The 20,730-nt window shown below is 38.8% G+C and overlaps 1 protein-coding gene across 4 annotated transcripts in view; it reads right to left on the bottom strand.

Annotated features, from left to right (window-relative positions):
* The window catches only part of GPCPD1 (glycerophosphocholine phosphodiesterase 1), a 65,947-nt gene that overhangs the window by 18,842 nt on the left and 26,375 nt on the right, over positions 1 to 20,730 (bottom strand). For all 4 annotated transcript variants that reach the window (XM_045362538.3, XM_005568399.5, XM_074004819.1 and 1 more), the window contains 9 exons: positions 17,994 to 18,117; positions 16,413 to 16,644; positions 13,482 to 13,644; positions 13,062 to 13,194; positions 11,570 to 11,624; positions 7,688 to 7,780; positions 3,511 to 3,588; positions 2,767 to 2,806; positions 1,081 to 1,142 (listed from right to left, as the gene is read on the bottom strand). In XM_045362538.3, coding sequence (XP_045218473.2) covers positions 1,081 to 1,142; positions 2,767 to 2,806; positions 3,511 to 3,588; positions 7,688 to 7,780; positions 11,570 to 11,624; positions 13,062 to 13,194; positions 13,482 to 13,644; positions 16,413 to 16,644; positions 17,994 to 18,117 — 980 coding nt within the window. The remainder of the gene's footprint in view (positions 1 to 1,080; positions 1,143 to 2,766; positions 2,807 to 3,510; positions 3,589 to 7,687; positions 7,781 to 11,569; positions 11,625 to 13,061; positions 13,195 to 13,481; positions 13,645 to 16,412; positions 16,645 to 17,993; positions 18,118 to 20,730) is intronic.

Here is a 20,730-nt window from a genome sequence, read left to right as displayed (position 1 = left end):
ATAATAGTTAACTAAAATTACCTATTTTTGCCTAAGAAATCTACTATACCTGACATGAACAGAAAGACCAGAATTTAGAAACTGGAGTCGACAGAACAAAAGCAGAGCCAGCATCTCTTTGGCATCTGTGTGGGCTTTCCTGATGCTGTCAAGGATATTCCTGTATTAAATTGTATCTAGTTTTTAAATCTTCATGCTAGTTTTTGCGTGAAGATCTATTTTTTCAGAGTGAATTTCTGAAATTTCAATATCATCTTAAGTAAGAGGGGCACTTATTTTCTTTGGTTGAAGAAACTCACTTCTCTCCCAAAACTAAGGAATAATTTAAAATATTGTTAAAAACAAACAAAGAAACAAAAACCTGCCTCTCCCACCATCATCTTTCTCTCACCCCATACCTGTGCCCTCTCCTTTCCATTTATAAACAGAAATAAATGGATTTGCTACTCTTACCAAATTAACATACTGAGATGGGAATTTTTATTTATTTGAGTAGAAGTTACTCTTGGGGAAAGAAACAAAAGTAGCACAAGTATACCACACAAGAATGTATCTTGTTGGCTAGGTGTGTTGGCTCATGCCTGTATTCTCAACCCTTTGGGAGGCTGAGGCTGGGGGACAGCATAAGTCCAGGGGTTTGAATCCCCTTGAGACCAGCCTGGTCAACAAGGTGAGACTGTCTCTACAAAAAAATAAAAAAATTAGCCAGGCATGGTGGTGCACACCTGCCGTCCCAGCTACCTGAGAGACTGAGTGAGGTGGGAGGATCACTTGAGCCAAGGAAGTGGAGGCTGCAGTGAGCCCTGATCACACCACTGCACTCAGCCTGGATGACAAAGTGAGATTCCCTCTGTCTCTGTCTCTGTCTCTCTCTCTCTCTCTCTTACACACACACACACACACACACACACACACACACACACACAAAAGTATCTTCTCTAAAGGCACCAATGATGATAAGTTCATATTAACATTGTTTTTAACACAGTCTTTTAAGGATCCTTTTAAGAAACAAAAGTAAATTATTCATACATAACAAAGTTAATGATAGCCTTGCCTTGGTTTTCCTCAATAACTTACCATCTTAAGAGAAGGAAATGGCTGATTTTCTGAAAAGGAATTTTCCTCCTGGACCACAGATTCTGAAATTTTAAAACAAAAAATCTCAGTAAATAAAATACCACTATATCACTAAGAGCTTTCTTAAATCCTTAGCGCCAAAAAAAGAGGGAAAGAAAGAGTGTGAGAATTGCGAGAGCATAAGTAACTCTGAGATCCCCCTTTTTTTAAATAGAGATAGGGTCTCATTCTGTCATCTAGGCTGGAACACAGTGGCATGATCATCGCTCAATGCAGCCTCAAACTCAGGCAGGCTCAAGTATTGATCCTCCAGCCTCAGACTCCCGAGTAGCTATGCCCACAGACGTGCACTACCACATCCAGCTCATTTTTAACTTTTTTTGTAGAAATGAGGTCTACGTTGCTCAGGCTAATCTTGAACTCCTGGCCTCAAGCAATTCTCCCAACTTGGCCTCCAAAAGTGCTGGGATTACGGGAGTGAGCCACCATGCCCGGCCCCTATATACAGTATTTTTAAAGGCTCTTGTACTTATTAACCATCAAAAACCCATTTTCTAAATAAGTAACCTTCATGAAAACCAGTTTGCAATGATTAATAAGACAACAGTCTGTAGACCCAAGAGTGATTACTTTCTTATAAAATTTGTACTAAAGTACTGCTCTTTAAAAAGTAGTCAGAAGCTGTGATTTTGCTATTTTTCCAGAGAATTAAGAATTGTGTGATTTTGCTAAGACTAAATTTGAAATACTAAAATCAGCTCAGAAATTACAAATTAAGAGACTATATAGCTACTATTGTGCTTTAGTTATCATTATCAATTAATACAGACTAAAACAAATTATTTTCCAAAAGTGGAAAAAATTAACATATCAAGTTTTTCTTAAAAATACACACACAAAACTGTATTACAAATTCAAAGATAAAATCATGTAAAATTTTACAGTGGAATAAAGGTAGAATTCATTTTATTACTAAAATTATCATAAAATACCTATGAGCCTATATAGTTACATTTATGCTCTGGGTGGGGATAATCTTTAGTCTTAAGCACTTCACGATCTTTATAAAGATATTAAAACTGTATGGTTATCACAATGACAGATAAACACCTATATCTATAGTGCACCTACTATATGTACAGCACCATCAGTCTCTGGGAATAGAAAAACATTTTCCTACTCCTGAGGAGCTAACATTCTAGTTGAAAAGATGGGACATATATGAAAATAAAGGATTTAAAATGGATACAATAAGCCTCATATGAATGGCACAGCCATTAATTTCTATGGGAGTAGAAAAGCAAAGTGAAATTATAAAGGGATGTGGTAGGCAGGACAAAGCTTACCCACGGTCATAACAGGTAAATGACAGAGCTGGTTCAAATTGACCCTGAAGCTGGATTCTATAGCTGATTTACTTTCCACTTTGTAATGGTTAAGAATGTTTGGAAAGATTGATAGGTATTAATACTTTGATCATCAAGCTAAGAAAAGCAATGCAATGGTTACTATACACATGATACGTATTTAGTAGAAAATAAATGCAAATTTCCGAACTATAAAATTACATTTAGAAGGCCCAGTATTACATTCATAAAAATGACCAAGTATGTGCTAAAATGGATTTTAAAAATCCTATTAATGCTAACTACAAAAGGAAAACAGTGTTTCCATATTAGTACGTACCTTTCCGATCCTTAGATTTCAATGCAGTCACATGAGTGAGCTAGAAAGCACACAAACAAAATGAAATTGGAAAGGAAGCCTTAGCTTATGAAGAGATGGTTAACAGAACTATAACTTGAAAAACTAGCAAGATAAAAACGCCTATAAAATGTAGAACTATCAGTTTAATAAGAATAAGCACTAGCCACTGTATATATTTTATATGTGCATACATATATTTAAGATAATAATCAAATATTCAATTAGGGAAGAATATAAAAATTCTTCACTAGATAACTGTTAAGAGGGAATCATGCATTTATTTAGGTTCCTAATAGGGATAGGAAAAGGAACCATGTAAAATGATATGATACAAAATATTCAAATGTATTGGAAATTAACATTTATTTACCAACTATTGCATAAAAGGCCTACTGTAAAATAATGACCATTATATGAAGAAGGGCTACTGCAGAACAGAAGCAACCTAAAGATTATGAATGGGCTAGCCACTATGGCCTACAAAAACTTACGTCTAGTTTGTTCCTTCATATACAAAAACCAATGGGGTCCATGGAAATGGTTGGAGAAGATAGCTGGATCAATACAGAACCCTTCTCCCAAACAGAACAGAATACCAAAGCACACACTCTACACATTAAACATAACAGTCATCCCCATGTGCAAAGAAAACATAGCCATATACAACCAAGTACAATAGTCCTAAACTAAGGGATAATTTACATTTCATGTTGTTATTACTACCTTTAACAACTGGAGTTGGTCAAATGTTAATTCTTTTACTGGAATTTCAAATAATTCAACTGGATCAGCATCAAATTTCTAAAAAAAAAAAAGAAAATTAAGAGAAAAGTGAGCCCTAAATTATCACTGAATGCTCACACTAGACAGGCCTAGCAACTCTATTTACTCAACCATGAGAATAACAGTGAGTAGCCACACTGAGCCCATGCGGGGGACCCCTTCTAATCTAACATCACCTCCCAGCCCTTATATTCTGGCTTTCGTTTTTACTGCAGTGTAGAATACCTGGAAGGAAAAAGGAGCTGGGAGAAAGCTGTAGCGCTGAAGACAACTGAGATAGAACCAGAAGTCAGTCATCTCCCCTACTTCTTGTTATGCTGTCTATACATTTTCTTTGATACTTATCCATGCTACATGACTAGAAATCAATATGAAAGTACTATATAGAATTTATTTCTGTAAGTTTCTAATCTTTTCAAATACTTTTAAATATTTGATTAAAAACAGCAGACACATCAAACGTCATGAAAAAATTGTCTGATTAGCTATAAACCGTAATACTTAACAAGCACTCTGAGCTATCATGTTTCCCCCAGAAGCAAATCTGTTGTATTAGGTTTTAATGTCTATCAAATGATCAATGTCACTCTGTTGAAGGCACTTCTACAGGAAATGAATTAAGGTATCACCAATAAATCATCTGTCCAACAAATATACTAAAATCCACCACATATATATTCATTCATGTACATTGGTATGAAACTGTACATACATAAGGTTTTTCTGGAACACATAAGAAACTATTAAGAGTAAGGCAGTGAGAACAAGGAAAAACAGGAAAGATTTATTTTTCATTTCATAATCTTCTGAAATACATTTTTTCTAATGAACATGAAATGTTTTTATAAGAAAAATACCAGCTTAAAAATAAAAATTCAATATAAAAGTTCATTGCTTTCATTTCTCAACTCATTCAGGTTCAACTTCAGATCAAGATATAGCCTGGTGAAAATGGGGCATTAGTAATATTTGAACTCTCATTGATTTTCAGAAGTAAATTGTAGCTCGGCCAGGTGCAGTGGCTCACGTCTGTAAATCCCGGCACTTTGGGAGGCTGAGGTGGGCGGATCACCTGAGGTCAAGAATTTGAGACCAGTCTGGCCAACATGGTGAAGCCCTGTCTCTACTAAAAAATACAAAAATTAGCTGGGCGTGGTCCAGCTACTTAGCAGTCTGCAGTCCTAGCTACTTAGGAGGCTGAGGCAGGAGAATTGCTTGAACCCAGGAGGTGGAGGCTGAGCCAAGATCATGCCACTGCACTCCAGCCTAGGTGACAGAGCAAGACTCAGTCTCAAATAAATAAATAAATAAATTGCAGCTAGATCAATTAATCTCAATCTTGGCTAATAAGATCATTTATTACTTTACTCTTTCTCATTTATCTTTTCATTAATGTTCTTCCATGGCTAAAACCACCTGTTCCATGTGTTTGGTCACTCTACTCATGTAATCTAAATAGATGCATCTCCTTCCTTCCCCCTCCCTTTCTCCCTCCCCTCCCTCCCTCCCTCCTCCCTCCCTCCCTTCCTTCCTTCCTTCCTTCTAATACCATTTCGCAGAAACAAAAGGGTCCTTTCCTATACATCATAATAATCCAACCCCTAGGAACTCTTTTTTTTTTTTTCTTTCCTTGTTTTTTATTGAATTTTTATTTACATTTCCTACACATGTAATATATTTTTTGCTAGAATTTTTAAAAAGATAACCTTTTTATATTTTTTCAACAAAATATGTATATAAGTTGAAATTAAACATTTTAAGAATTTCAGTGACCATAAGTCTTAAAGTTTTGAAAAATATCTATTGGATTGAGTTTAATTGTAATAATTATTAATACACAATTGTTTAAAATAAGTGCAAATTTTCATTACAAGTAATTAAATATAAGACACAAAATTTTACTATTCACTTCTTTTTTTTTAATTTATTTTTTATTATTATTATACTTTAAGTTCTAGGGTACATGTGCATAACGTGCAGGTTTGTTACATATGTATACTTGTGCCATGTTGCTGTGCTGCACCCATCAACTCGTCAACACCCATCGACTCGTCATTTACATCAGGTATAACTCCCAATGCAATCCCTCCCCCCTCCCCCCTCCCCATGATAGGCCCTGGTGTGTGATGTTCCCCTTCCCGAGTCCAAGTGATCTCATTGTTCAGTTCCCACCTATGAGTGAGAACATGCGGTGTTTGGTTTTCTGTTCTTGTGACAGTTTGCTAAGAATGATGGTTTCCAGCTGCATCCATGTCCCTACAAAGGACACAAACTCATCCTTTTTTATGGCTGCATAGTATTCCATGGTGTATATGTGCCACATTTTCTTAATCCAGTCTGTCACTGATGGACATTTGGGTTGATTCATAGTGCTGCAATAAACATACATGTGCATGTGTCTTTATAGCAGCATGATTTATAATCCTTTGGGTATATACCCAGTAATGGGATGGCTGGGTCATATGGTACATCTAGTTCTAGATCCTTGAGGAATCGCCATACTGTTTTCCATAATGGTTGAACTAGTTTACAATCCCACCAACAGTGTAAAAGTGTTCCTATTTCTCCACATCCTCTCCAGCACCTGTTGTTTCCTGACTTTTTAATGATCGCCATTCTAACTGGTGTGAGATGGTATCTCATTGTGGTTTTGATTTGCATTTCTCTGATGGCCAGTGATGATGAGCATTTTTTCATGTGTCTGTTGGCTGTATGAATGTCTTCTTTTGAGAAATGTCTGTTCATATCCTTTGCCCACTTTTTGATGGAGTTGTTTGTTTTTTCTTGTAAATTTGTTTGAGTTCTTTGTAGGTTCTGGATATTAGCCCTTTGTCAGATGAGTAGATTGCAAAAATTTTCTCCCATTCTGTAGGTTGCCTGTTCACTCTGATGGTAGTTTCTTTTGCTGTGCAGAAGCTCTTTAGTTTAATGAGATCCCATTTGTCAATTTTGGCTTTTGCTGCCGTTGCTTTTGGTGTTTTAGACATGAAGTCTTTGCCCATGCCTATGTCCTGAATGGTACTACCTAGGTTTTCCTCTAGGGTTTTTATGGTATTAGGTCTAACATTTAAGTCTCTAATCCATCTTGAATTAATTTTCGTATAAGGAGTAAGGAAAGGATCCAGTTTCAGCTTTCTACTTATGGCTAGCCAATTTTCCCAGCACCATTTATTAAATAGGGAATCAAATTCACCAGCAGGTGGTGCCAGGTTCCTTGTCACACTCTTTCATATAACAGGCAGTATCTGGTACAGTGATGTTAGCAAACTAGACTAACTTGAAATCAACTCAGTTGGAAATTAATACCCAACACAGTTTTAGCGTCCACGTCCCTGAGAAATCACTTGGTTACATAGTATACTGATGTTTAGGGACTATATCATTGTCACGATTATGTTTGTACAAAAACAATTACAGTTTTTTTAAAGCTACATAAATTTTTAAATCTCATGCTGGAATCCCCCCCCCGCCGCCCCCATTATGCCCTCTTCTCCATTCTTCTGGTCCCCTACTCCAATTCAGGCTTACCTTTCCTGTAGCCCACATTGCTGCTCGCCCTGCCTGCAGTCTCTGTCCTCTGACATTCCTATTTCATCAGCTACCAAAACATTAGTCGTGAACATTTCCCTTTTCAGCTAAAAAGTATTCCCTACCTCCCTAGCTCTTGAGTCTAAACCTCTTCACTGAGGCCCTCCGCCATCTAACTCCAAACCACTTTTTGAATTTTTCACTGTGGCTCACTAGCTTTATTAATTGAAGAAGCTTGAAGCAGAAACAGCTGGAATTCCAGAAAACAAACACTATGATATCTTCCTCTCTTGCCTCAATATAGTAGCACAGACAGTCACACCACCACAGAAATCACCTGGAATGTCCCTTTTCTATAACATAATAAAGTGTATTCAGCAACAGAGACCCTACTCTAGGAAGGCAGTATCCCATCTCATCACTGTCTCAATGTTGCAAGAGCATGAGAGGGAAGGACTGGCAGGAATACACCAAAAAAATGAATTAACCAATTCTATTTAATAAGTAATTTAAAATATTTTTAAAACTTCCTAGTTTTTAAACCTTTTACCTAACATTAAGAGTTTGAAATGAAGAAATTTCAACGTACCTTTTTCATAGTCAAACAACAGGTAAGATCATGATATACCACGGGCACAAAGTCCTTTGAAAGGTGTACATCAAATTCTACAAAGGCTGCACCCTGATAGAAGGAAGCAAGTATTTGAAAAACATTGCCTGGTACACAGTACATCTCAAACTGCAAGAACATAAGAAATTTTTGTTCACTATAAAATTATGGACCTGTACAAACTTTTTCTAAAAAGTAATGTATTCTCTTAAAACAATGGCTTTTCTCTTTTGCAAAAGCACAGCTACTTTTTCCTGGGCAAAAAAAAAAAAAAAAAAAAAGGACACAGATTCACTTTAAAACATCCAGAGGCACCTCAGTGGCAGTGAGACAGCCTTCGGGCTGTCACTTCTACAACTGCTATCGGCAGAAACGGAACCCGACAAGTGCCTCGAGCTCAGGGATCCCTCACATTGCTGCCCACTGTCCCTGCAAACCTTAGCTGCACAGCTAACATGAAAGATTTGGTGAGGAAAGGAATAAGCTGCAAAGCGCCTTAGCTCTGCTCCTTAGTGCACCTGAGCAGTCCACTGTACAGCCTTTCTCAGCAAAATGTCAGTACTGAATGAAAGAGGAAGCCATAACTGCTGATGAACAGACAGAGAAAACAGAAACAGGAAAAAGATGATGCTCATGTCCAGTTTCCTAATGAGAGCCAAACAAATGAGGAAGACATGAATTATAGTTAAAGCCAAATTTCTAAAAACCAGATCCACACAGAAGGAGCAGGACTGAAATTAATTTAAAGAAAAAAAAAGAAAGAAAGAAAAAGGCAGATCCACTCACCCCCATGAATTAATTCAGTTAAAGTCTGTATGTCATAAACTGACATACAAATATGCACCTTTCCTGAAAGAAGGCCAGCTGCGATAGAAGGAAGGTTTGAAAATTCTGTAACACTACTTTGCTGTGACCCACAGAGGTGCTGTACTAGAAAAGGTGGGTGCATTTCTACCCCTTACACCGGCTCTAAGTTGTCAAGGGGTAGAACTCAACGTGTGAATACACATGGATCACAGACTAGAGTCAAAGGAGTTCAAGAGTATGGCGAGGGAGCCTACTTCCTTGCAGACTTCTGAAGCGGGAAACTTAGCACCTCTTATTTGAAACAAGACAAAACCAAAAACCCATTCTACCAAAGAGGACAAACCCTACCATTCCCAAGTAGTTCTATGAAACATTTTAAGTTGTAGCTTTCTAATTTGTTTGGTTTTAGACAACCATAATCCTTATAGAAAACAATTTTAGTAGGAGACAAAACTTAATCCCAAAATTCATTGTAAGGTTTAAGTAATAAGCCAATAACAGACCAAAACATCTTCACAGATACGTATTTAACATTAAAATAATTCAATAACAATTAAAATAACACTTCTGAAAATGTGATCCCTGTGAGTTACAAAGGATTTCATTAGAATATGGAAGAAAAAGGCTTAATGAAATCCTCTCTCAAAAAGCACATATCTAAAAATTCTTGGCGGGGTGCGGTGGCTCACGCCTATAATGCCAGCACTTTGAGAGGCTGAGGCAGTCAGATCACTTGAGGTCGGAAGTTCAAGACCAGTCTGGCCAACATGGGGAAACCCCATCTCTACCAAAATTACAAAAATTAGCTGGGCATGGTGGCACACGCCTACAATCTCAGCTACTCGGGAGGCTAAAACAGGAGAATCGCTTGAACCTAGGAGGTGAGGTTGCAGTGAGCCGAGATCACGCCACTGTACTCCAGCCTGAGAGACAGAACAAAACTCCATCTCAAAAAAAACAAAAAACAAAAAACAAAAAACAAAAAAAACCCGGCTCATCACACCGGGCAAGATGGCTCATGCCTGTAATCCCAGTACTTAGGGAGGCCAAGTGAGGGGATAGCTTGAGCCCACAAGTTCGAAACCCACCTGAGCAACATAGTGAGATCCTGTCTCTACAAAAAAAACAACAATTAGCCAGGTGTGATGACACATGCCTGTGGTCCCAGCTACTTGAGAAGCCAAAGCAGGAGGATCACTTGAGCCCAGGAGGTTGAGGCTGCAGTGAGCTATGATCCTGCCACTGCACTCCAGCCTGGGCGACCAGGCCATCATGTTTATAGCTAATGAAATGATGTTTAGACTAGCCATGACAGTAAAACTGGTTCCAAATTAATTATAAAGTATAGCCCAATACTACTAATAAATATATTTTCAACAAAGATAAAACAATATACTATTATTTTAAATATTAAAATTATAATCAATTCAAGATGTCATGAATTTTAAAATGCATTATTTTACATACCACTAAGAGGGGGAAATATGCTGCCAATTAAATTATGACTCAAAGCTAAGTTGTAAACCCATTCCAGTTTCAGAGAGGTTAAAATATTTTAAAAGTACACCTCAGAATAGATGTAAGTAATGAGGTTAAACACTGACTAGCCAAGTTTACTTCCCGAACTATTTTTTACAAGGCAAAGTTGAGGGCATATGGAGTACATTGTGGAAAAAGTGGAAATTAAAAAATGAGATGTTCCTCCATTTTTCCCCTAGTTTCACTTTGGAATGTGAGGCGGTCCAGACAAGTACAGAGGAAGAGGGGAGAAAAATCTCAGGTTATTGATTAAAAATGTCCAAGTTGCAGTTGCTGAAAATCCTAAAAGCTAAAAAACAGACTATAATCCTTTATAACTGGATTAAAAAAAAAAACAAAAACAAGGAGTTAAGGAAGACAATCAAGTTGCTATGCAAGGGTAGAAACTGATACTTTTTTTTGTTATTTTTTAAAGAGATAGAGTCTCATTCTGTCATCCAGGCTGGAGTGCACTGGCCGGATCATAGCTCACCGCAGCCTCAAACTCCTGGGCTCCAGCAAAGCTCCTGCCTCAGACTCCCAAGTAGGTGAGACTACAGGCATGAGACACCACACCCAGCTGATACACTTTTTTCAAGTGTTACATAAAATCACCATCAAATCTTTCCTTCTTTTTTTTCTTTTTTGAGACTGAGTCTTACTCTGTCATCCAGGCTGGAAAACAGTGGCGTGATCTCAGCTCACAGCAACCTCCACCTCCCAGATTCAAGCAATTCTCCCACCTCAGTCTCGCAAGTAGCTGGGATTACAGGCGCAGGCTACCATGCCCGGTTAATTTTTTGTATTTTTAGTACAGACGGGGTTTCACCATGTTGGCCAGGCTGGTCTTGAACTCCCAACCTCAGGTGATCTGCCCATCTCGGCCTCCCAAAGTGCTGGGATTACAGGTGTGAGCCACTGTGCCTGTCCCATCAAATCTTTCTAAAGGCATTTTTTCCAAAGTGAGTATCTGAATAAGCACATTATTCAGGTAGTGAAAACCAATGCTTAGTGGGAACTTTTTTTTTGGTCTCAATTACTCAAAATTTATTATCTCAAAAAAGGATGCTGGCTGGACACAGTGGCTGATACCCATAATCCCAGTACTTAGGAAGGCTGAGGCGGGAGGATCGCTTGAGCCCAGGAGTTTGAAACCAGCCTGGGCAACATAGTGAGACCCTGTCTCCACAAAAGAAAAAAAAATTTAAAAATTAGCCAGACATGGCGGCACATGTCTCTATTCCCACTACTACGGAGGCTGAGGTGGGAGGACTGCCTGAGCCCAGGAGGTTGAGGCTGCAGTGAGCCATGTTCGCAGCACTGTATTCCATGCCTGGGTGACAGAACGAGACCTTGTCTCAAAAAAAAAGAAAAGATGCTTATGGTTCTATTGTCTTTATCCCAATCTTCACCATGGATCTGAATATAAATGCCAAGAGATATTTCCCCTTTCTAACTATTAATAAAAACTGGAAGAGACTCCCTGATCCATATTTCTCTACCTCAGCAGTCTAAAGTTATTTAAAGGTTACTTACATGACTAGCAGCATTTCTTAAAGAAGCAATAGTATTTTCTTGAACTTTAGCCAGCCTGAAAAGAAGAAATACAGTTATCATAAACTATAGGGAAGATAAAGAAACAAATGTAATAAAGAGGCAAAGTGTATTTTCAACAATGGGAAACGGTACTTATTCTGTATTTTGAGGCCAATTTTGACATCCCCCAAATATGACTATGGCTGTCACTAGGAATTTATTCCTTAAATGCAAGCTCTAACAATGATAGATATTTACAAGCTGTATACCAACATAGCCAACACAACATACACTTGCCCTGTACTATGGACTTTTTTCTTGGAGCCATGCAAAGTGATCAGTAAAAATAATCCTTTTCAATGGCAGAAGAAATAGAGACATAGAAACCTGCTCCTTGCAATACAGCCTCCAAAGGACTTACTACTGGCAGACTGTGGGGGAATGAGAAACAACCGACACACACGCAGGATAGAAGTGTGGAAAATCTATTAATAATAAGAACAGAGAGGGGGAAAATGCATTGTTTAAGATGGGGCCTGAGAGGTTAGGTGCGGTGGCTCACACCTGTAACCCCAGCACTTTGGGAGGCTGAGGCAGGCAGATCACTTGAGCTCAGGAGTTCGAGACTGGCCTGGGCAACAAGGTGAGACCTGGTATCTATAGAAAAATACCAAAAATATAGCTGGGCATGGTACCACGTGCCTGTGGTTCCAGCCACTGGGGAGACTGAGGTGGAAGAATGGCTTGAGCTCCGGAAATTGAGGCTGCAGTGAGACAAGAATGTGCCACTGCACTCCGGCCTGAGCGACAGAGACCCTGTCTCAAAAACAAACCAACCAAAAAGGTGGGGGCGGGTGAGGGTCCTTCTTCCTTAAATGGTTTTTTATAGACTTTAAAATTAAAAAATCCTAATCGTCTCCACAGCATCACTTTAAAACAAAATGGAGAGGGATTAAAATTTACAGTAGAAAATCTGAGGCATGAGCTATAGCACTGGTAATTAAACAAACTTACAAAAGTAGAAGGGGAAGACAACTATTCCAGGCTACAATCTGTTGAGAAGAGAGAGCATCTTTTGGTTGAGGTTCAAGTTAACTAATATTCCTTGAGTTTAATCACACTTTTCTAAACTTGGGATAATGCTGTCCAAACCCTTCCATTTTATAGATGCGGAAACTCAGACTGAGAGAGGGCAACACGTCAAAAGTAAGGACCACAATACAGACACACACACTGATGCTACCAAAGCTTTCTGCATCAAGCTTTCCTTCCTGTCTTTCAATTTTTAATGTCTTCCTCCTTATCAATTCAGTAGATATATTACAAAATTGACCAGAATCTTAAGGTTGGTCTCTAACTTCAATTACCAAATTACATTAAATTCCCTTGGTAAAAAATAAAAATATCATTTCACCTTTGCTGAGAAAACCAGTAGAACTCTATCAAACATGAGCTACACCAAATGCTAATCCTACTCAAATATTCAACTTACTGGGCAGTTGTTGTAGAGTTTCCTGCACCTCGATGGCCAACATCCAATGGTATTCTTGGCTTCCAATACTTGGAAAATGAAGATTTCATGTCACAAGTGTATCCTGGTAATGGCTTGATAATTATATAGTCAACTTTCATAGGAAAAAAGAGGGAGGAACAAAAACAAAAATGATTAAAAGGGCCATTATGAGCTGAATTATATTTAAATACCACTCAAGCCAGCTTTATCAGTTTCTATCAAACAACAACAAAAAAAATCAAGATTCAAAACTTTTAGAAAATGTAACAGACATGCTCCTTAAATTGATACCAAAGCAAATTATTAATTTCATCTTTATCATTATCAAATACTTAATTTGAAACTAATTAAAATTCCAACTTAACCCCTTGGGTTATTTGGCAGTGTCTTCAAACTTACCTCTCACTTTGCCTATTGTTTTCCTGGAATTTCTGCTCATGATGGGAAGAGTAAGAATTCCAGCACTCTTTCCACTCTCAGCAATGGTGGATGATAAGAGACAAGCTGTACCCACATGTCCAGGAAGGGCATCACCCTGAACTACGTGCTCACTGAGATCTTCCTGAAAAAATGAGATTTAAAATAATCTTAATTTTTAAACTTCTGTATTACATACATACATAATTTACACATACATATATATATATCACCTATATATGAAATATGTATATGTATTTTTTTTTCATAAAAACTTCAATATTTTCGGCCAGGTGCAGTGGCTCACGTTGGTAATCCCAGCACTTTGGGATGCCAATGCAGGCGGATCACGAGGTCAGGAGTTCGAGACTAGCCTGGCTAACATAGTGAAACCTCATTTCTATTAAAAATACAAAAAATTAGCCGGGCATAGTGGCACATGCCAGCAGTACCAGCTACTCAGGAGGCTGATGCAGGAGAAATGCTTGAAACCTGGAGGTGGAGGCTGCAGTGAGCTGAGATCGTGCCACTGCACTCCAGCCTGGACAACAGAGCAAGACTCCATCTCAAAAAAAAAAAAATTCAATATTTTCAATTTAAAGATCAAAAACCTCACTTAAAGTCAACTGAGAATCTCTGGGCAGAACTGATAAGAAAGAGATACAATCAAATTTATATTCAAGTGACTTGATGTCTTCTCTATAATTAAATACATTTTCTTGTACAGTTTAAACATGTATGTATTTTCGAGACGGAGTCTCATTCAGTTTAAATTTAAAGCACTGCTCGAAAATTTCTAATCACTTTTATGTTGTTTTAGGACTAAGATATATTTGTAGTGAATTTTTAACATATTCTCTAAAAACGTGTCTACACGGCCAGGCATGGTGGCTCACGCCTGTAATCCCAGCACTTTGGGAGGCCGAGGTGGGCGGATCACAAGGTCAGGAGATCGAGACCATCTTGGCTAACATGGTGAAACCCCGTCTCTACTAAAAATACAAAAAAATTAGCCGGGCATGGTGGCGGGCGCCTGTAGTCCCAGCTACTCGGGAGGTTGACGCAGGAGAATGGCGTGAACCCAGGAGGAGGAGCTTATAGTGAGCTGAGATCACGCCACTACACTCCAGCCTTGGCCACAGAATAAGACTCCGTCTCAAAAAAAAAAAAAATATGTGTCTACACAAGAGTCATATAGGGATAGCAACTCTCTAGGAAAGCAAATACTATACTCACTTTGAGATTACACTGGATATTTTATCAGCCTAGTCTATGAATAAAACACTATTACAAAAAATGCTAACCAAATTAAAGGGAAGGTAGGACATTCAAGAGTTTATTAAAAGGCAGGTTTATTAAAAGGAAGCAACAAGAAAACGTTCAGGCCAGGAGCGGAGACTCACACCTGTAATCCCAGCACTCCGAGGGGCCAAGGCAGGAGGATCGCTTGAGCCCAGGAGTTCAAGACCAGCCTGGGCAACAAAGACCCCGTCTCAACAACAAAAAAGTTGTTGTTGTTTTTTTTATTTCTGAGACGAAGTCTTGCTCTGTCGCTCAGGCTGGAGCGCAGTGGCATGATCTTGGCTCACTGCAACCTCCGCCTCCTGGGTTTAAGCAATTCTCCTGCCTTAGCCTCTTGAGTAGCTGGGATTACAGGCAAGTGCCACCACACCTGGCTAATTTTTGTATTCTTACTCTTGACCTCATGATCCGCCTGCCTTGGCCTCCCAAAGTGCTGGGATTACAGGTGCGAGCCACCGCACCCAGCCAAAAAAGTTTTTTTTTAATTAGCTGGGTGTGGTGGTACACACCTGTAGTCCCAATTACTTGGGAGGCTGAGGTAGGAGGATCACTGGTGCCCAGGAGGTTGAGGCTGCAGTGAGCCATGATCATGTCACTGTACTCCAGCCTGGGCAACACAGCAAGACCCTCTCTCCAGGAAAAAAAAAAAAAGGGAAAAAAGAAAAAGAAAGAAGTCATCAAAACTTCATATTTTTATAATAGAGTCCCACAGATCTTACTGCTTAAGATTAGATTTTTAAAAATCCATCCTGAATTCTGTCCTTAAGAAATGGGCTGGGGGCTACTGGTGGTCAAGACGTATTCCCTACCCTCCAAGATTTAAACTCTAATCTAGTATAAATGGGTGTGGAGGTGGAGCTAGAGGCTAAGAAAACCACTACATATCACTACTAAGCCAGGCCGACAGCAGTTAGGACCTTAGGGGATGTACCAAGTATTATGTGTTGGGGAAATATGAACAGCCAGTGATCTGCAAGCACTAGTGTAAGTAGCACATGTAGCTCCAGAAAGTTAGCAGCACAGATTGTCAATAACCCGGCACAAACTTTATAATTTCATTACATATTTACAATATCAAGTTGCAAGTCAGTCCCATCAACAAATCCTAATAAAGTACCTCAATAAACGACAGGCTTCATCATAATGAGAACTCGATCACACTTCTTACACTGGTATGCTCGCCAAGAGGTAAAAATCCTGCCCTGGTCTCTATTTACTGCTCATGGTTCCTTTGGATATAATTCATTCACATTTAGATTTAGCAGACAGGCATCAAAGACGTCTGGTCTTCACGTGAAACAGCAATACTGCTGTTCTCTTAATTATATTTTTAATAGTACTTGAAGATGACAACTCTAAGTTTTTTAAGCTTAACTGTACAGAGGAGCATACCTCTAAAAAGTTAGCTTTACACAAATTAGATTAAAATAAAAATCGAAACATACATTAAAATAAGCTCGTCCCCTAAGTCTTTTAAGCTTAACTGTACAGAAGCGTACCTCTAAAAAATTAGCTTTACACAAATTAGATTAAAATAAAAATCAAAACATATGTTAATATAAGCGTGTCCCTGCATTCTTTCTCAATGCCCTCACTGCAGTAACTACTCACTTCAAAAAAGTCAAAGATTAGTTCCAGGTTATCTGGTTCCATTGTCTGTATGCTGTACTCTGTCCAACGATCAGGCTGTAAGCCATAACCACACTCCGGCTGTGAATGCCTGCACTTGAACTCATTGTCGCTTATTAAGGATATCTCCAAGCTATTGGACATTTTGTGGAGTACAGTGGGAGATACCCTATCATCGTCATCTTCCTCCAGGCCTTCTAGTGTCAGCTTCACTCTATGTAATAAAAAAATAATAATAATGAGATGCAAGAAGTGGCAGAAACGAAAAACTCATACAAATGTTGCCTAAATTCTACATTTTAAAGTGCCCCCAAATATGCTAAATCTTCTAATAACAAAAATAACGCATTATGCAGAGACTACACATACTACAGGTTAAGGAATTAGGTGTGTTTTATAAAATATCGATGTTATCCACATATATTTTTGCAAAGTATTAAAATGGGATAAATGACCATTGTGCCTACTAAGGTTGTTGATTCTTTCATTAAAAAATAAATAAATCCAGGGCTGGGCCAATGGCTCACACCTGTAATCCCAGAACTTTGGGAGGCTGAGGCGGGAGGACTGCTTGAGCTCAGAAGTCTGAGACCAGCCTAGGCAACATGGTGAAACCCCACCTGCAAAAAATATAAAAATTATCCAGGCATGTGTCACATGACTGTAGTCCCAGCTACTCGGGAGGCTGAGGTGGGAGGATCAGTTGAGCTTGGGAGGTGGAGGTTGCAGTAAGCCAAGATTGCACCACTGTACTCCAACCTGGGTGATGCAGCCAGATCTTCTCTCAAAAGAATATATATATATAAAAAATTAAACATACATAATATTCAAAAATTTTCTGTTGTGTGGAAAATTTTTCATTTTCAAGACACAGTACAATTTAGAACACTGAAGAATATTTCCAAAAAATATTTTCTCTTTATGGCATTATGTAGCAGACAATCATTTCCATTATATCAATTTTTTCTTTTTTTCTGAGAGAGAGTCTCGCTCTGCCTGGAATGCAGGGCTGCGATCTCGGCTCACTGCAATTTCTGCCTCCTGGGTTCAAACAATTCTCCTGCCTCAGCCTCCCAAGCAGCTGGGATTACAGGCACCCGACACCATGCCCGGTTAATTTTTGTATTTTTAGTAGAGACGCGGTTTCACCATGTTGGCCAGTCTGGTCTCGAACTCCTGACCTCAGGTGATCTGCCCACCTCGGCCTCCCAAAGTGCTGGGATTACAGGCGTGAGCCACCACGCCCGGCACATTGTATCAATTTTAAAACAAACTGCTGCTACACTATGAAAATTTAAATAGAAACTATAAAAATACATAAGCTTAGAAAACCACTTATCTATATAAACAAATTTTTTCTGGTTCTAAATGTAGAGATTAAGACTAACTGCAACAGTAGCAACCTGAGCGGGGATAAGTAGTTCACTGTTACAAAGCCCTGTAGTTACTAGAATATGTAACATTATCCCAAACTGTGTAAACTTAAAGACTAAAACCAATTGAGTCTGAAATCTACAGCACTAGTTTAAAAAAATGGCCTAATAAACATATACATGGTCATACCTAAATCTAGATTTTTTTAGTTTTTTCTTGGTTATTGACACAGGAGGTTTTTCAGAATAATGCAAACGTAATCTTATTTCAGTCTGACACGTCAGCCATCCAGAATCCAGAGTTTCAACACCATCTGACAGAATAAATATGAAGAACAGTAATTATTATATATATTTTTAAACAACACAATAAGTACCTATATGCATTGATAATTCTAGTTCACACTCACGGTTTTTTTTTTTTTTTTTTTTTACCTCCAAAGGAAATACATTTTTTAATGAGATCTAATCCATGATTTGTTTCCTAGACCCCTGCCTAAACCGTTGTTCATATGCAACCCAAAGGTTCCAAAGGTAAAAATCTGACGGAAAAGATCCTTTCAGTAAATAAGTATTTTTAGAATAACAATAAAAAAAGAATTAAATTCTTTCCTTTCTAAATATGAAAACAGGCCAGGCGTGGTGGCTCACGCCTGTAATCCCAGCACTTTGGGAGGTCAAGGCAGGCAGATTACGAAGTCAGGAGATCGAGACCATCCCGGCTAACACGGTGAAACCCTGTCTCTACTAAAAACACAAAAAAATTAGCCAGGCGTGGTGGCGGGCGCCTGTAGTACCAGCTGCTTGGGAGGCTGAGGCAGGAGAATGGCATGAACCCAGGAGGCGGAGCTTGCAGTGAGCCAAGATCATGCCACTGCACTCCAGCCTGGGCAACAGAGCGAGACTCCGTCTCACAAAAAAAAAAAAGAAAGAAAAGAAAAGAAAAGAATCCCAAAATAATGAATCATTGTGAACAGACAGATTTAGAATACATATTCCAAAGGCCTTCAGAAAAGATCCTGGTTCTATCAATACCATCTTTGAAAAAAATCTAAAAGGAATAAATTCATTTTTTTTTGAAACAGAGTCCTGCTCTGTTGCTTAGGCTAGAGTACAGTGGTGTGATCTCAACTCACTGAGGACTCCATCTCCCAGGTTCAAGTGATTCTCACGCCTCAGGCTCCAAAGTAGCTGGGATTATAGGCATACACCATGCCCAGCTAACTTTTGTATTTTTAGTAGAGACAGGGTGTCACCATGCTGGCCAAGCTGGTCTCAAACTCCTGAACTTCTGACGTCAAGTGATCCGCCTTCCTCAGGCCTACCAAAGTGCTGGTATTACAGGCATGAGCCACCTCACCCTGCCCACATTCACACTGTAATAATACACTGAGGTTACCTAACACTGGTACTCTTCTCCCCAAAGCAAATACACAGGTAGTCTTAAATTCTTTATTCAAATATAACTTTTATATAAAATAGGGAGGGAAATTAAATGAATATTAATAATTAGCTATGCTGTCACAGCACAAATAAATTAAAATATTCATATTGAATCCATGACTGAAATAATACAAATCTATTTCAGAAAGAGCACATGGTCCAAGATAGCATCTAACCTAGCAACTGTTCTACTAGGGATCACTGTTACACTTCCAAAGCGTCATTTTAGATATTTAGCTGCAACTAGTTATGCCACTAGTCCTGGGGGTCTGAGATATCAGAAGGTAAGAACAGAACTGTGAGTCAATTCCATATTCTCAAATTTATATATTCTGCCATAAATAAACTGCATGATCGTGACAACACTGTTAGCATTAACTTGAAGCTACTCACCTACTTAATATAGGTAACAAAATTTTCATAAATACCAGAGAAACTGTCAGCTGTTTTGGACCTAAGCTTTTTCATAAACAGGGTTAAAATAAATAATTACCAAGAAACTTCTCTCCTTAGAAATTCTCTCCTAACTTAAGAATGCTTAATAACTGTGGGACTTTAACCTTGTCTTTTCCAGAAAAGACAAAGTGAGACCATGCATCACAGCTCAAGCAAAAACTACTACTCCATAAAGCACTCCAAAACATGTAGTGTAAATACTACTTATGAAAGTAATAAAGACTCTAAAACACTTAACACTAAAGCTATTCAAGTATTGTACACTATTTTCTGATGTAATATAAACAATCTCAAACAAAATCAAGGAAAAGATGTCAAATTCCTATTTAAATACTGCCAGAGCGTGTTCATTTCTACCATACATAAACACATATACCTAATAAAAACCACAACCAAAACATTCAGGCCTGTTCTTTCCTGTGCTCAGCAGGAAAGCAAACTGGTTATCAGCAATTTATCTCTGATTCAGAGTCAGTACAAACACAATTCCGCCCACCCTCTTTCCACCTTTTGACTCCTACAGTACAGCATCCAAAATGAGGATGCAGGCCGGGCATGGTGGCTTACGCCTGTAATCCCAACACTTTGGGAGGCCAAGGCAGGCAGATCACTTGAGGTCAGGAGTTTGAGACCAGCCTAACCAACACAGCAAAGCCCCATCTCTACTAAAAATACAAAAATTAGCCAGGTGTGATGGCACTCACCTGTAGTCCCAGCTACTCAGCAGGCTGAGGCAGGAGAATTGCTTGAACCCAGCTGGTGGAGGCTGCAGTGAGTGGAGATTGCGCCACTGCATTCCAGCCTGGGTGACAGAGCAAGACTCCATCTCAAAAAAAAAAAAAAGAGAATGCAGTTTAATATAACAGCCCTGATACACTGTAAGAATTCCAGCTGGGTGCGGTGGCTCATGCCTGTAATCCCAGCACTTTGGGAGGCTGAGGCAGGAGGATCACCTCAGGTTGGCAGTTCAAGACCAGCCTGACCAACATGGAGAAACCCCGTCTCTACTAAAAATACAAAATTAGCTG

The sequence above is a fragment of the Macaca fascicularis genome, chromosome 10, assembly GCF_037993035.2.
Source record: "Macaca fascicularis isolate 582-1 chromosome 10, T2T-MFA8v1.1".
Lineage (NCBI taxonomy): Eukaryota > Metazoa > Chordata > Mammalia > Primates > Cercopithecidae > Macaca > Macaca fascicularis.
Note: the sequence above shows the minus strand (reverse complement) of the source record. Positions and strands in the feature narration are given on the sequence as shown.